The 17,517-nt window shown below is 34.5% G+C and overlaps 1 protein-coding gene across 3 annotated transcripts in view; it reads left to right on the forward strand.

Annotated features, from left to right (window-relative positions):
* Positions 1–17,517, forward strand: part of LOC128247348 (uncharacterized) — a 157,392-nt gene that overhangs the window by 4,282 nt on the left and 135,593 nt on the right. Inside the window, exon 1 of one of the 3 annotated variants that reach the window (XM_052966589.2) lies at positions 3,641–3,901. The exons of the other annotated variants lie outside the window; for them this stretch is intronic. Coding sequence (XP_052822549.1) covers positions 3,717–3,901 — 185 coding nt within the window. The 5' untranslated portion in view covers positions 3,641–3,716. Of the gene's footprint in view, positions 1–3,640; positions 3,902–17,517 lie in introns of those variants that run through there. 3 annotated transcript variants of the gene reach the window in all.

Genomic DNA, 17,517 nt, shown 5'->3' on the forward strand with positions numbered 1-17,517 from the left:
TGTGATTATGTTTGTGCTCCCGCCATCACTTGACAACCGATGCTGGAGTGTTTACGTCCAATGCAATTATCGGTTTGGTAAAAAAGACCGATAGAACATCTATTAGGCTTACAAAAGAGTAAGTCCTGGGGTCGATTTGTTCGACCAAATGCAGTGCTCCATGCATTGCCGCAGTAGAATGACTGAAAATAGTAAAAGAATGCACGCATAAACACACACACACACATATATATATATATATAACTTTAAATCTTTAAATTGTTTCAGCCTTAAAGCTTTGGTCTTGCTGAGACACCGCCGTTATATATATGAGTGCGTGTGTGTGCGCGCGTGTGTATGTGGGTGTGTTTGTTTGCGTGTGCATGCGCGTGCGTGTATGTGTGTGTATGTGTATGTGTATGTGTGTGTGTGTGTGTGTGTGTGTATGTGTGTGTGTTTGCGTCTGCGCGCGCGTGCGTGTGTGTGTATTCTCTTGTTTCAGTTATTTTTGTAATCTTAGAACACATTCTATCGGTGGTTTTTGCCGAACCGCAGATTTACGTGTATGTAAACACACCAGTAGCAGTTGTCAAGTGATGTTTGCGGTGGTGGTGGTGGGGAACTCAGACACAAATACAGGCACATAGATATATACAAGAACTGGACGTCTACTATGTCTCTCTTCTATCTCGTCTCTTTCCAAAGAAAATATTTCTCCAGAGTTCGCTATTTTACCCTTGTTCTTGTCTAACGACCCTCCATGTTTGTTTTTCTTCGATTTCTTTGTATGCCTCCACTGTCCTGTTTCTGTTCCCAGCTCGTACCCTCAGTAAATCCAGATTTTTATTTTGGTATTTATGGGAACAAAAGTTTTCCAAGACTCATATTGTCGCTGAATGCTCGAAATGAGGAGTAGTCAGACATACGACAACTGATGAAAGGTCGTTCTTTGCGTCACTTGTCCTGTTTTCCATTTGTTTCTCTTGTTGTTTGCGTATTGAACTCATTTGTTTTCGTATTTCATGTTGTTTACTGTTGGTGACGTGTTGTATGTATATATATATATATATATATATATATATGCATGTACTATACGACGTACTTCATTCAATTTCCGTCTACCAAATCCACTTACAAGGTTTTCAGCAGCCCGAGGCTATAATAGAAGATATTTGTCCAAGGTTCCACACAGTGGGACTAATCCTGGAACCCGGTGGCAGAGAAGCAAGCTTCTTGTCACAAAGCCTCGCTCTTGTTAGATAAACATAACACGCACAAATATATATCCGTAACATTATGTATGTTTATGTATCTATATCCATCTATATATCTATCAATGTTTCGGTCCCCATCTCTCTTCCTCCCTCTCTCTACATATATATGTGTTCGTGTGTGTGCGTGTGTGTGTGTGTGTATGTGTGTGTGTGTGTGTGTGTGTGTGTGTGTGTGTGTGTATGCATTGGGATAATTAAGAGAAAGTCATGATGGTAAATATGAAGACTCTATTGGCTCAAGAAAAATCACTGTTACTTCTTGCCAGTTATGCAGTCAGTCTGAACGTTTGATTCCATAGCTCTGAACCAAGGGATCCCGTTTAAAATCTTAACAGATCTCCTGTGTTTCAAATGCTAGGGATGAACACGTTATCCAAGTGACAGTTTAACAGTGTGCGTATATCATATATTTGCAGTGATATCCAGCAAATCCTTATTTCGTGTTTATGTCTGGATACTTGCAAATATTTTATTCTATGTTGCTGTACGTATTAGCCCAATGCATAATAACCGGAGCTGCTTTATCTAACAATTATGTCGGTTGAACCACAGCAAAAAAATAAGCATAAAATGTATATGAAATCAAATCTGCTGAATAAGTATTGCACTTAAGTGATAGATTTAATGCCGTGGTTGGTTTAACGCCACCATACGGGCTTAGCTTATTTAAGCGAAATGATTTTATACGCAGCGACAGAAGCTCTGAATTGAGTACTGGGTACTATCTCCCTAACGTTTCCTAAAAGACAACATTGAAAACGAAACGTTCACACAATCTGTTCGTAAACACATAAAAGCACACACACACACACACACACACACACACACACACACACACACACACACACACATATATATATTTATACAAATATTGAATTTTGTGTGTTTCGGTGGGAATGTGGCTGTATATAAGACGGTGCATTGCCTAGTGACTGGAGTGATGCACTCACGACGTAAGGTCGTAGTTTCAATTCCTGGACCGCTTTTTTTTTTTCTTGATAAAAAATTTCATCACAAGTTGTCCTGCGATCATTTCGACACAATGTTCCTCTGCTGGCTTCATCAATTTGATCATATACAGATGCACACTATGAAATATGTCACGACACTGAGTAACAACTCTTAAAATTAAATCTGAAATCATTTCCACTGTTCAATTTTGATTGTTGACGTAATGTCGGAAAATATACGAACTCAAGATTTCAACACTGGCAACCTCTTCACATATATCTCTTTCAATGTTAGGGCAAATTATAATAGAGCCATTGGTCTTTCAAATGAAACATGTCAGAGAATGGCTACATTAATCGAGATAAGTTTTGTGGGAAATAGAGTGTATCATAGTATGGTCATTTAGGAGAATTGCAGATTTCGATAAAGTTTTCAAGTAAAGCATCTGGGATTACCTTATCTATATACACACAGAGAAAGTGATACATACATAGATACATACATATAGTCTTTAAGTATGTATAAAGTTCCACGTTCGTACTCGTATATGTATTCAACAATATATTTCTTGCCTACTCTCCAAAGAGTGGAGCCATATTCCTCTTAGTTATTTCCCGTAGCTCCTCTTTTCCATTTAAGCTCTCCTTTTTTGCTCAACTAAGTTCTATATTGTCAGCAATGAAGCGGAATGCATGTGAAATTAGAGAAGTGTCCTGTAATTTTAGTAGCTGCACTTAGGCCTCTTTTACTTATTGTACAAAATATGCTTCTAAGTTTTTGCGATGTTATCACATGAAGTTCTGGATAAGTAACTGCAGGCACCTTTCTATTTGTCTTGTCGTTTTTAAAAAAAGAAGCATGCTTCAAAAAAATATTTGCGTCTCTTGCGGAGTTCAACTTCAATTCATGTATGACTTATAAAGGTGGGGAAACGTGTGTATTTGTAACTTTGCTTTTGCGCGTGTATATACATATGTGTGTGTGCGTTTTTGAGTGCTTGTGTGTGTGTGTATGTGCTTACACATACACATTTGCGACAGGCTTCATTCACTTTCCCTCCACTAAATCTGGATTTGCTAACAAGACTTTGGTCGGCCCCTGGACTATAACACTAAACACCAGCCGAAGGTGCAATGCAGTGGACTTAACCAGAAGCCGTGCGGTTGGGAAGCAGGGTTCTTACCACACAGCTGCTCTTCACACACACACACACACACATACACACACACACAAACACACACATGTATGTATATGTATATATATATATATGCGTATATGTGCCTGTGTCAGTGTGTGAGCGTGTATGCACATTTGTGTATTATGTTGATAATATATGTTGCTAGGTACAGCATGAGTTAGTTACGTGAATATTCGATTTTGCATGAGATTGAAAAGGTAAAAATAGTATGATTTAATGCTTGGTAATTGTTGACTGAGCAAGTGAAAGTATAATATCAATTGAACCAGCTTCCGAACAGTAGAAATGTTACATTTAATTACACCTATTATCATATGCGAACAGAGGAATGCGTTTGTATATGCTGCAGTGTTACATTATATGTGTATCGTAAAGCATATATACAACTCCAGTATATCGATACAAGCACAAGTATAGATTTCAGCAATAAGAAAACAGCTGACTGCATGTGTAATCGGACACGATACAGACACCTCTGTATCAATTACCAACAGCGCAGGTAAATTAATAATTGCTAAATTATTACAAGTGCACATAACCACTACTACTATGGACACGACAAATAACATAACCACGATTGCCAGTTCTACCTGCATACCCATAAGAAAGACTATCGCCAACCCTTAAAATACCGACACCAACAATATAGCATACATAGCCACTATGACTGTGCATTCAGAGTACGTTGAAATGGCTGGCTAATTTCCAACCGACAAAGTATAGTTTAATTTTTCCAACTACCTGCTAAAATTAGCAGTTAAATACGCCTCAAATAGCTTGCACATATTTTAAAAGAATACAAACGAAATGGAGAAATATAGTTGTATACATATCATAAAAGAAAACGAAAGTTTACTCCTGTTAGCAATCTTTTATTCACAGATTTAGTTTAACGGGACTGATTTTAGACTAAACAAAACCCAAAATACACGAAGAGACACATTCACATACACAAATCTAAATGCATTAAAACGTTGGCTAGCAGGGCAGAATCTTGGGAGTTCCTGTCACATTCTTCTAAAAGTATTAATAAGTATGTACACTACAAAGAAGTATTGAGTAATTCTTGTGTTTAACTTTATAGTGTTTTTATTGAATGATAACTTGACATAAACGCAAGTATTAGTATATATACGCATATACATGCATTTATATATATATACATACGCACACACACATATATATAAAACTTTGTGTATATGTGTATATGTATGTGCATATAAACATATACACACACATATACATACATATATACATACATACATACATAAATACATACATATATATATATATATATATATATATATATATATATATATATATATATATATATATATATATATATATATATATATATATATATATATATATATATTGGTGTCGTGGGTCAGGTCTGAAAAGTTACTAATCAGTCAAAGAAATCAAACTCATATCCTATTATTAAGATGATTGAATACATATTTACTTTCCTGGCTGAAATGAATGGTGGTAATATTGTAAATTTTTAAACGAAAGTAAAATGGTAAGATGAGATAAAAAAAACAAATCCAAACATTCAAAAGAATATATGTATATGGTAATTATGCAGCAAGCATTGTGACTAAATAACGCATATGAATTTGTGGGTAATAACGTGTGTCGATATAACAATATAGTGCGGTGTAACAATGTGATTAAATACAATTATATTTCTAAAATAAATAAATATATATATATATATATATATATATATATATATATATATATATATATATATATATATATATATATATATATATATGCGCGAGTGTTTATTTTTTAGTGAACTAGTGTATGGTTTGTATTACGCTCACAAAGTTGTCGATCATACCTGTCTCTGTGTACGTGTGTTTGCATGTGTGCACCGGCCTCCCTGTGTGTGTACACTGCCTGCATTATGAAAGTTAGATATATAAATATTTATATATAGACCCACGCACGCTCACACAGAAACAAACACACACACACACACACACACAACACATACGAACATACATATATCTACATATGTTACATGCACGTAGACATGCATTTACAAGTATTTTTTGTACAGAGGAAAACGATATATATGTACGCATGTGTGTGTTTGTAAATGTATATATATATATATATATATATATATATATATATATATATATATATGAAGATATGTATTATCATATATATTATATATATTATATATATTGTAAAAAGGATTTAGATAATCCTCTCAGGTGGTGTTATTAAGTTAGACATGGCCTGGACCAATCTTTGATCGAAACATATCTATATTACATATTCGTAGGTAAATGCTTATATTTAACGTTTACGTACATGTGTGTGTGTTTGTGTATGTGTATGTGTTTGTATGCGTGTGTGAGTGTGTGTTGGTGTATATATATTAAATATGCATTTGTGTTAGCTTGTGACTCTCTGTGTGCGCGTGCGTGCGTATGTGTATGTACTTGTTTGTGTATGTGTGTGCGTGCGTGTGTTAAGAAATAGCGGAAGTTCTTGGAACACCCAGCAGGCATGGGATATCAGCTAGAACTGCTTGTCTATGCTGTGTCACCGGCATACATGCCTGCTTGCGTTTTGCCTGACTCTCGCCTTCATATAGTCTACTTACCGTGTTGGATGGACTCTCATTATAACTTTTCAAAACAGATACTAGCTTCAACACGCAGGACAATTTTCTAAAGCTTCGCGAATATAGCAGTAATACTGAGTGCCAAACCAGGGAGTAAAACTATTATACATATATATATATATAAATACATTACTTTCACGCCCGTATGTACGATATATAGATAAATATATTTTTATAAATTATATTTATTTATATACGTGGTTGTGAGAAAGAACTTGAGTGATAAAACAAACGTAAAGTAAGTTATTTTGTTTTGTTTGTATACCTAAGTTTGATGTTTATTGTTGATTGTTACGTACATATTTATTTCTCCTTCAAGCATTTACGAAATAGAAAATACCTTGTCTGTTAGCTTTGTATTGAATTGATTTGTTATCTAAGTTCTCGAGTAAAGTTAGTTTGTGATTATTATACTTTAGCGGTACTTCTTTACGTTTATTTCTCAACAGCATTTAGGTTAGAAACAGCTCCAGTTCTTCAAGCACTACTATAAAGGTATTTGCCTCGGAGCGAATTATGTTCGTGCCACGTCCAGTAGGTGCTGCTCCCGCCCGTCTCCCTTCCAACTATCTTCGGCTTGTCCACCCCATACCCTAATCTAATTGTTACACCCATTCTTTCCTCTTCGGACATTTCGGAATTCCCACCATGTTCAGTTCACTTCCACAAGTGTTCATTTACAAAAGTTCAAAAAGAATATTAATGTCGTCAATAGCACTGGCGTAGTATGCCTCCCAAGGGCTGTGAGCCCTAACATATCCGCAAAACTTCGCTGTTTGTATGTAAGTTAAATTATTTATTTCTCGGTGTGTTGAATATTCGACAAGTATCACGTGAACTTACAGTTCTATCCTTTTAGTGTCAGTTACTATTTCACTTGTAATGTTGATTCGAAATTTTGATATTATCCTCGAAATGTACATCTTAAAAATACCCGAAAATAAGTTATTTCCCCTCTTTTTCATTTTCTGTCATAGCATTATTCCACTTTGTCCGGTATCCGGCTGTCTCACATATGAGATCGTGATGTTACTTCAGTAGAAGTATTGCACTGTCTCAGAATAGAAACCAATTACTGTTAATTAGTTCCCTATGAAACCGGCGACTGGAGATCGAATTTGAAGTCTAAATGTAAAATGTTAACACCTTAATGGCAAAGTGTCTCATTTTGACATCTTGTACATGTGTGACACTCCATCATCTACTACTAATATTTTTTTTTTATCGACTTCCAAAATGAGAAAAGTTAACCGAACAGAATTTTAAATTAGATCAATGACTGTTGGGACACGTTTCACATAACATTGTATCCCACTCTTTACCTACTCTGCCAATTTATTTGTTGTCCTGTGTGAAAGGGAAACTTTTCAATCATGTCCTAAACGCAGGGAATTACACTTTAAACTCTTGAACTTTAACAATTTTGTAATGTGAAAATCATCGTAATTGCATTCTTGAACATGTGATTCTTATAATGGTGAAAGAGTCTACCAATGATCAAAATATTTCCATACATGACCTCCTCGCGGTCATTGTGTAATTCAACATACTTTATTCCCAAACTATATTATTTGTAGTGGTTTCAATTCAGTGTTTGGAAGTTTTTGCTGCTATGTCTTGTAAGTCTCTCACGCAGGCTACCCCCCCCCCCCCCACTGGGTCATGATAACTAATGTTAATTCATTTAGGAAGGAATATATTTAAATGTATTTTAATTTTCTAAATCCAACTTGCTAAATATTAATTCTTTATCTCAGTAAATCTCTTTTACCGTTGTTTTAAAGTTGGATATTAATCGAACAGGCGTCAACTTGCCAGCAGAATATGGAATTCTGTTACCTATAACATTTTGCGCCTGTTTCATCAGGTACAACTTGCAACTGTCATTTCCTTGGGTTTCTGAGCAGGAACGTTATTCTCAATTATCTCGTTTAACCTCGCTTTCCAGGATAGGTGGGTAATTAAGTTAGAAGATTACATGTGATCAATTGGTATCCTGTCCACGATTGATTTTCTCCCTAAAACATCATGCCATGAAGTAAAAACTATAATCTGATTTTCAAAGAAACACTGATGCTCACACTGAATTTATTTTCTTACTGTGTTATCACTTGCTTTACATTCTCTTTATCAAGTTTTGAAGATCTTTAAGATCAAGAAATATTTCCCATTTGTGTTGCACTATGTTGATGGGAAAAACCATTCTCTTGCTAACATTATTAATCTACTGCAGGTAACGTTGCCACACTTCTTCAAATTATTCGAGTCATTTAAATAGAAAACTAACGTATTATCTGCCTGGAAGCATTATATTTTGATTTTAGAAGTTTCAAATCTTAAATATTGATATTTCTTTACAGTGCGATACTTAGGGCAATTTAAGACCTAAACGAATGTCATGTGTAAAATTAAACACGAATACTCCCTATAAATTTCGCTAATCGGACATTATCGACTGCTTAGGTATTTGCAGATGAAACACCGCTTCTTATATGTTTTTTTTTATATGTTTAGAGCCATGCCAACCCTGCTCGGGCGTATAATTCCTCTAATGCTGTACGTGGATTGATGCTGCGATCGAACTCTGACCATAGCCTCCATTCACACTCAGTAAAACAATGAAATCAAATTCATATCGTATTAAATTCATATCGTATTACTTAAGTAACCCAAAGCATGTTTATTTTTCTAACTCAAATGAATAGTAGTAACGTTGTATAATTTTTCAACAGAATAATTTTGAATGCTGAAACAACATTTGATTCATATTTGACTGATATTACTAGCACGTCAGGTAAAAAATTCAATTGCGTCTTCAGAAGATTTACCTATGAATTATTCATATTATCTACTCAATTTTCACCTTATTTTCAGCAGAAACAATATCACCAAATCTTTATCAGTTTCATTGAACTACTCGTTGTTATGATTCCTTCTCTGTTAGTTGATCTGAGTATATATTGGCTATATATTGTTATAGTATCCAAACGCTGAGCTTCAATTGCACTGCTGTAGAATAAAAGACCATGACTGCAGCTTTTAATTTAGCAAAACATTTTTTGTTACTTTGAACTATTTAATAATTGTATATGAATTCATAATATTAATCCTCTATTTAACATTCAAATATACGAATTTGTTTTTCCTCTAGTATAACATATTGAAAAATGTAGGGAGCTGGCAGAACCGTAGGCACGCTGGGGGATTTCGTCTGTCTTTAGTTCAAATTCCACTGAGGAAGATTTGCCTTTCATCCTTTAAAGGTCGATCAAATAAGCACAAGTTGAGCATTGGGGTTAATGTAATCGGCTTATCGAAATATCTGGCTTTGTGCCAAACTTTGAAATCAATATAACATACTCAAATAGAATTATGATTTAAAATATTTTCCGATAAGAAAAGATTTCTCTTTGTCACACATATGATTTTTTTCTGATGTAATTTAACCAGTTAAACACTAATTTTGTTCAAAATTTTAAGATGAGAATTAAGACCAAATTATTTTTCTTTTTATATATATATATATATATATATATATATATGTATGAACCATTATTCTCACCGTAGGGATAGTAATGGTAGAAATGGAATTGTTTTACATCTTAATTTTCAATCCGTCATCAACGAAACATCGAGGTGTCTTTGAGATTTCATTACTTTATCAGAAAATGCTGCATCCTTCCCTTTTGAACTTTTCTGAATTTCGGGAGAGAATAATGCTGCGTGTCTTCAGCTTACTTATCCTTCACGTCATAAACAAACTGAGAGACGGAGAAGATGTGAGAGAGAAGATGAGATAATCGACCAACAGATTTATAATGATAAATATCTAATAATAAATTAACAGAAACATAAGTTGTTTTTTTTTTATATATATCCTTCTTAAAATTTTACTGCTTCGCACTCCGATACAGATATTTGTTCGAAATTAAAAATGCTATTTTTGTTACGGCGCAGTTCACACTAAAAAAAGAAAAAGAAAAAAATCAACAATTTATGTTGACGAATACCGTTTCCATCGGTCTCTATTGTTTATAATTTTTAACTTCGTTTTCAAATTCGTATTGTGAACAGAATGTGAATTTCATCGCAGTAATATTTCACCGGATGATCGTCTTCAACGTTATATCTGTTGTTGTGAGAAAAGAATGAAACTAATGTTCCAAACCCATGTTCATGATATATGTCACATTGTCTTTTTAATTTTAATTCTTACAGCAACCGCTTTGTTTCTGTAAACTTCCCTTGCACAACTGGGTTTTGCTGTATGATATGCGTGCAATCAATGATTTGTTTCTATTCAATGGTGTTTCATTAAGCATGTTATTATTGGCATTGTTTCTACTTATAATCACCAAATTCTAGTTAACTTCATTTACAGTTATCTATATTTAAATAGTTTTTCTCTCTCTCTCACCCTGCAATCTTCGCACTCGCGCGCGTGCACGCGTGCGCTTTCCGGACGGATAGATAAATAAATAGATAGATATATAGATAGATAGATAGAGATTAATCATTCACTTGGAAAGGTCTGTGGTGAGAGTTATCAAACATCATGGTGTTATCGAGGACCATCTAAGCAATCTCTTCTTCGTGGTTTTATAACGAAAAATATGAAGAATTTTCAAATTGGTTTAGGATTGCAACATAGAGAGAATGGAGCATTACCAAGTCGTTATGAAATTTATGAAATGACAAACCCATTCTTTGCCCGAAATATCTCATAGTTCGGTCAAATCTACTCAAAGATGTAATGTCCAATGATTGTAATCATTTAATGAAGAGGTTGGTGCAATGTTAGCTGACGCTGTCAAACAAAAGATCGTCAGCTGTGACAAAAGATTTCGTAGTGTGGACATAACTATTAAAAAACCCATATCACAGATGCTGTCTTATGATATTCCGAGCATTGGTAAGAGGGTTATATAGATGCACTTCTTTTCATACAACATCGTAGCTAAATGAGATGAGATGAAACAATGATCCACGGTGGTTGTTGCAATTATTTTTCTTTTTACATTTCAATATGTTCTAGTTGTGCATTTATCTTGTTACCCTTTAAGTAACAAAGATAACATTATTATTATTATTATTATTATTATTATTATTATTATTATTATTATTATTATTATTATTATTATTATTCTTTTCTTTTTTTTATTATTCAGTACTCCTATTTTTATCACGTACATTTACTGCAGTACCGATGGCAGCTCTGTGTGCCTTGGGTATGTGCTGTGGTTCTCTTATTTTCACTGTCTTAAAAGTGTTTTACGTAGGATGTTTGCGGTGCCTAGTTGTGCTATTTTGTGTATGTTACCTATACTTGTAAATCCTGGCGTTTTTGTTATGTATTTTTCTGAATGTTTTTTATCATGCCTACTAGGATGGGAATTGTTTCTGCTTTTAGACTCCATATTCGAGTTACCTCTATTTCCAGATCTTTGTATTTTGAAAGTTTCTCCTTTTTTTTCAAAGAAACATTGTCATCTGTTGGTATTGATACATCGATTGCAAAGCATATTTTTCATGGTTATCTCTAAAAACTATATCCAGCCTATTAGCCTTAATTATCATTATTATTATTATTATTAGTAGTAGTAGTAGTAGTAGTAGTAGTAGCTGTAGTATCTTTATTATCATTATTGTTGTTCCTATTATTCAATGCCTTTCATCCTTTCGGGGTCAATAAATAAAGTACCAGTGAAACACTGGGGTGGATGTAATCGCCTAGCCCCTCCCCCGAATTTCAGGCCTTGTGCCTATAGTAGAAAGGATTATGACTTTTGCTATTTATTATCTTTGCACAGAGTCTAACGCTTGAGATGTAATACGGTGCCTCCTATTCACTATCTGTGGACTAAGATAGCACTCCTTATTTTTTGAGCTCCATCTCGAGTATTCGAGCGGTTACAATCAGTGCTGTTTTCTGCAAGAGTTCCACCCTTATTGCAGTCCTTATTTGTTCTATGTACATCACTATTATTATTATTATTATTATTATTATTATTATTATTATTATTATTATTATTTACTTTTGATATGCACACACTCAGCGTCCTGGAACGAGTGAAGGATAAGAGATGTTGCACTATGACCGAAAGCTTGGGGAGGAGGAGTAGCGAAATATCTTCATGTAATACCACACAAACATTGAAATGGCTAGTTTTTTTTAAGGGTGTAGACAGTACTTGTCATTACAATCTTTTGGATTTCTCTGAGACATGGTTCTCCTGGAATTTTCACTAGATGTTTCTGACACCCCATTTTTTAAATCATAACTAGGGAACCTAAAATAACAGGTACACTTCTCGTTTTATGGTGCCACATCTTTTTTATTTCAAGTTCCAGGCTCTTGTATTTACTCAGTTTCTCAAATTACTTTACAAATATATATTTTATCGCTGGGAAAACTTACGTTTAATAGTATACAATAATTTCTTTCCGTTTTTAATAATCATGTCTGATCGATTAGCCTGGATCATTCTGTCAGTGTTGACTGGAAAATCCCAGAGAATAGTGACATTTTTACTTTCAACAACTGGCTCAGGCTGATGTTCATACCATTAAGCAGGAGTGCCGATTTTGTAGTGTTTACATATTTTCCAATGTAAACACTGTCCTCCTCCACTATCGTGGCGATTTTTGTATCCGTTTGGATCAGAACAGGACATCCCCAAACGAGATTGTCTATTGTTTCGTCAAACGTGTCGCAGTATCTGCATTTAGGCTCAGAACCATTTTAAAGAACGTGAGGCGTATAGTTTTTGGTGAGCAAGCTTTGATCTTGTGCCACAAATATGTTACCTTCAGTCTCTGCTTTCAGTGCTAAAATTCTCAGCGACTGATGTTGTTGCTTGATCTACATCAGCATTTCGATTTCCAAGTAAATACTGTTCATGCTAAGGCTTCTGGCTCCACTACTCCTCAATTTGTTTCTGTCCGTTCTTTTTTGTAGTCTGCTTGATCCATTTCGCTTGGTTTGTGGCAGTGGTTTCTGGTTTTCAACTCTTTCGGGTTTCCCTTGCGAATTTGCAAACTTCTTTGACAATAGAATGTGACCCTTTTATGCTTTCGTGTTTGTTCACATGTCGTAGCCTCCAGTCCTTTGTACTAAGGGAGTACCTGTTAATAGCTATTGTGGAGGTCTTATAACGCAGTTCTACCTGCATCATTCCTCTTCCCCTATTACTTCTAGGAGGGTACAGACGATCAACATCTGCTTTTGTGTGGTGCATGCTCTTAGAAGTTAGTAATTTTCTTGTCTCCCTGTCCAAGCGTTGGATCTCTGTAAGATGTTAAAACTATATTGGATTCCTGGAAGTGTTAGGTTGTTAATGGCTTCGATGCAGTTTGTAAGGAGTTCAGTTTTTAATGTGAGACTTATTCTCCTATAATACTCCTTTGTTATTTTTTCCTACATAGTAGCACGTTGTATACCATCTCCCTCATTTATCCCTAGGTGTTTATAATTTTCTTGCGATTTAAACTCATTGATGGTAGTGTCGGTATCTAATTTAATGGAAGCTGTTTGCCTGAGCTTGTCTGTTACAAAAGTTGCTTTAGCACGCTTACCAAGGCCAACGTCCATCTCGATGTCTTTACTGAATTCTTTTACTATTGTTAGCTAGCCTAATAGCACTTCGTCATTTCTAGCGAACAGCTTCATGTCATTCGTATAAAACAGATGGTTTATTGTCTATTGCAAACTTTGAACCAATGCATGGTGTTACTTATTTCGTTTGAGAATGGCATCAGTGTCATACGAACGAGTAATGTGGAGAAGGAGTCACCTTGAAAGATGCCTCGTTTGTTGTTGATGTTAGTGTAGCTAATTCCATCAGTATGGTTTAGGAGGCGTGTGTTCCAGGTGGCCATGCTACATTGTAAGATTGTTGAGATGCGATGAGAGCTCTTGTATATTTCAAATGCCTTGAGTATACGATTATGTGTGACACTATCAAATGCTTTTCAATAGTTTATCTATGCCATACTAAGGTTCTTCCTTTTGCTCCGGCAATTCTCTACAATCATTTTAACTATGAGTAATTGATCTTTGCACTCATAAGAATTCCTTTTACAGTCTTTTCTTAGTTTGTGGAAGAATATACCTCTATTCAAGGAAAGCGAAAATTATGTCTGTTAATATGGATGTGAGGATCTTGTAGGTGGTGTTGACATATGTTGTTTGGTACGTAGTTCTTTGGATGTTTTTGTGTCTTCAGTTTTTAGTAGAAGTTATGTTGCTCCTTCGGTCAGCCAGGCAGGTATCTGCTCTGGCTTATGGACGACATCAGTCAGAAATGCTGCGAAATTTTTGTGTACTTCTGTCAGACAATTTAGCGAGAAGATGTGAGGCTTCCTATGAGCACACCTTAGCTCTTCTAATTCTATTGCCCTTCATTTCTGTTCTTCAACTTCACCCACGCTCCATCCAGTCATTTTAGCATTATATTCTTTTCTCTTGCTCCATAACTTCTTCCAGAACTCTTTCATTTCCTCAGTCTTATGTTGCTACTTAGCTTAGTTTTGCCAAATTCCATCTAGAATTTCTTTGCATCCGTCTCGAATATCCTATTTTTTCGATAAAATGTGATTCTTTTGTCATACCTTCTAAGCCGCAGGGTTTTCAATTGTATTCGCTGTTTCAAATCAACCTTGGTTGCAGTGAGGTTTATAAACTCTTTGATTTTATATTTTTGCTTGAATTTTCTACCTTGTTTTGCCTTAACATTTACTCCTCTAGAAAGTTCATCGAGAACTGAAACATCCGCCCGCAGAGATTCCATCTCTTATTGTATTGCTACTTTCCACTTAGGAGGTCTATCGACATGCTTAGTCATTTTCCGTGTTGTCCTGATACCTAGTTGTGCAGTTGATTATTATTATTATTATTATTATTATTATTATTATTATTATTATTATTATTATTATTATTATTATTATTATTAACGCTGCTCTTTATTTTTGTCCTTTATTTCGCATACAAGTGCGTTTTATCCATTTCAAACGACTGTGCTTCTATAGTTTCCGAATTTTCCTCCAGATAATATGTCTGTCGGTTCACAGAGAAATGTATCTTATTTGGAACTTACATATTCAAGTGCCTTCACTTTAATTCAAAGTTTTGGAGTATTGCTAACTTGATGTATTGGTCTTTGCTTACGTTTGTAGATGTCTTTGGATTTGCCAGAAATTTTACGTTCAGTTGTCTCGTATTTTGTCTCTATAAATAACTGTTTTCTAGTCACATATTTATCCTGTACAACCAAAATTACATATCCATTTTTGTCTTTATATCAGTATTTCTGAGCAATTACTGGTTTACATATTTACTTGCTCCCACGGTATCGTGTACTGGAGGATTTTGTCCTTGTAAAATTTTTGTTCATTTGTATTTCTTTGTTTACATACATATTATTACATTCTTCACATTTTTTCTTCAATATTGTTAGCTTCTAATCTTTAGTTGGTCTCACTGTATATAGGGAAAAGTTGGTTGTTTTCTTCATGCTACACTAGTCACTTTCTTTTGTTGACTAATAAATAATATTTATTGGTACAGTCGTTGAGTCGCAGTAGTTGATTTTATTTTCCTCCAGTCCCTTAATTTATGAGTGTAAAGCTAATGTATCCCATTAGTGTCAGCTTAGTGCTATGATTATAAATTGTATTTTGGAGTATCTTATGCTTTCCTCTACGATCTCCAATTTAATTGCTGAAAAAGTAGTTTATAACAGAGATGGTTTGCATATTTTTTACCTATTATCATACTGTTAATATTGGTTTCAAATTTTCGCAGAGGAACAGTAATTTCGACTCTTAAAATATGAAAGGCAAAGTCAACCTTGGTGTAATTTGAACTCACAACGTAACGATGGACGAAATGTTGCAAAGCATTTTGAACGCCATGCTAACGATTTTGCTCGCCGCTTTGATAAAACTGTTAATATTGATTTTCAGTTTTTGAAATTTGTCTGAAGTTTCTGAAAAAAAATGTTTAATATCGTTGTCTTTTATTTTTGTGTGATTAATCTCATCAGTCTCACCTATTAAGCTTATGTGTTCCTGGCTCTGTTCTAATTTTCTGTTCTCAGAGACTAGATATAATATAATGTTCTCAATTATGGTAATTTACTCATTTTTATAACAGCTTTGGCAAATTTCCTAATCCCATACTCAATCCTAGGTAATGGAGGAATTTGTAATCAAATGTTGGTAGATTTCCTTGTTGGACATTATTCCTTGTAAACAATATATGTTTCAGAGTGGATGAGGTTTCGAATCTGTCTCTAAAATTTACAACAGTTGTTGGGTTTGCTTAGTACGAGTTGTAATATTCATCTTATATTCATAAGGCAGTTACTCACATTATCTTTGGTTGTAGTTATATATACATGCACAGACACAAGCACACACACACACGCACCCCCCCCCCCCCCCCCACACACACACGCACGCACACAAATAATGTTTTCAAAATAAAATTACATGCTTGATACATTTTCTTGCATTATATATAGGTAGACTCTCAAGTATCGAAAACTTTCCTATACCATTAAATTATTTTTGATAAATTCTGTTTGCCATAATAATGGTTATCTTGATTGCCCGCGTCACTAGTAGCTCCTTCTTATGTATATGCATCTCTTTTCCGGTACCCTTTCTGTTCCTCTATGAAAATGAGATTGCTATCGACATTGACATCCAATCTGATTTAGATTGACAATATTAGGGAAATTTTGTTTAGTAACAAAAATATTTAGGTTTGTACATTTCTATATCACCTGCATTGTTGCTTCCAGGAACAACAATTTCCCCGAGCATCAGCAGCGATTCTTTTGTAGTGTTGATCGGTTTATTCGTTGATTGCTGCCAGCATAAATTAATGAATAGTGCTTTGATGCTTCCTCTAAAAATTGGGTTATTTGTTCAATCTAAGGTTATGGCAGTTAATGCAGCTTTTAAAACTTTGCGATGTTTTGTGCTGGATGTATTTAATCAGATTCGTATCCCTATTGTATATTTTAACCTTTTTTTATTGTCCTGAAACAACGAGAATTTTTATTATTGCACTGAATTTTATTATTTCAGATCATATACTTCTATTCATCAACTCCTGTTGTTATTGAGGCTTTCATATTATTAATCTATTTTCTTAAAGTAATTGTAATTTTAAAAAAAATCTCCTATTTTGCTGTCCTGGAAAATAGAGTTTATGTGATTCGCAGCGTCTCATTTCATGTGCGTTTGCTGATATTATTTGCTGAAGCACTTTAAATTGCGATATTTTGTAATTCTTATTGCGACTATTTAATAAATTTTGCTTTTCAATCTAATAGACATTTCCGCTACTGTCAGTATTATGCTGTATATTTTCTTGTCAATCTTCGTGAAAATGGAATGCGGTGGATTTAAATCTATTATGAACAATCCCGTCTACCGTTGATACTACCACTCTAGGTAAT

The sequence above is a fragment of the Octopus bimaculoides genome, chromosome 3 (assembly GCF_046866305.1).
Source record: "Octopus bimaculoides isolate indiv1 chromosome 3, ASM4686630v1, whole genome shotgun sequence".
Classification (NCBI taxonomy): domain Eukaryota; kingdom Metazoa; phylum Mollusca; class Cephalopoda; order Octopoda; family Octopodidae; genus Octopus; species Octopus bimaculoides.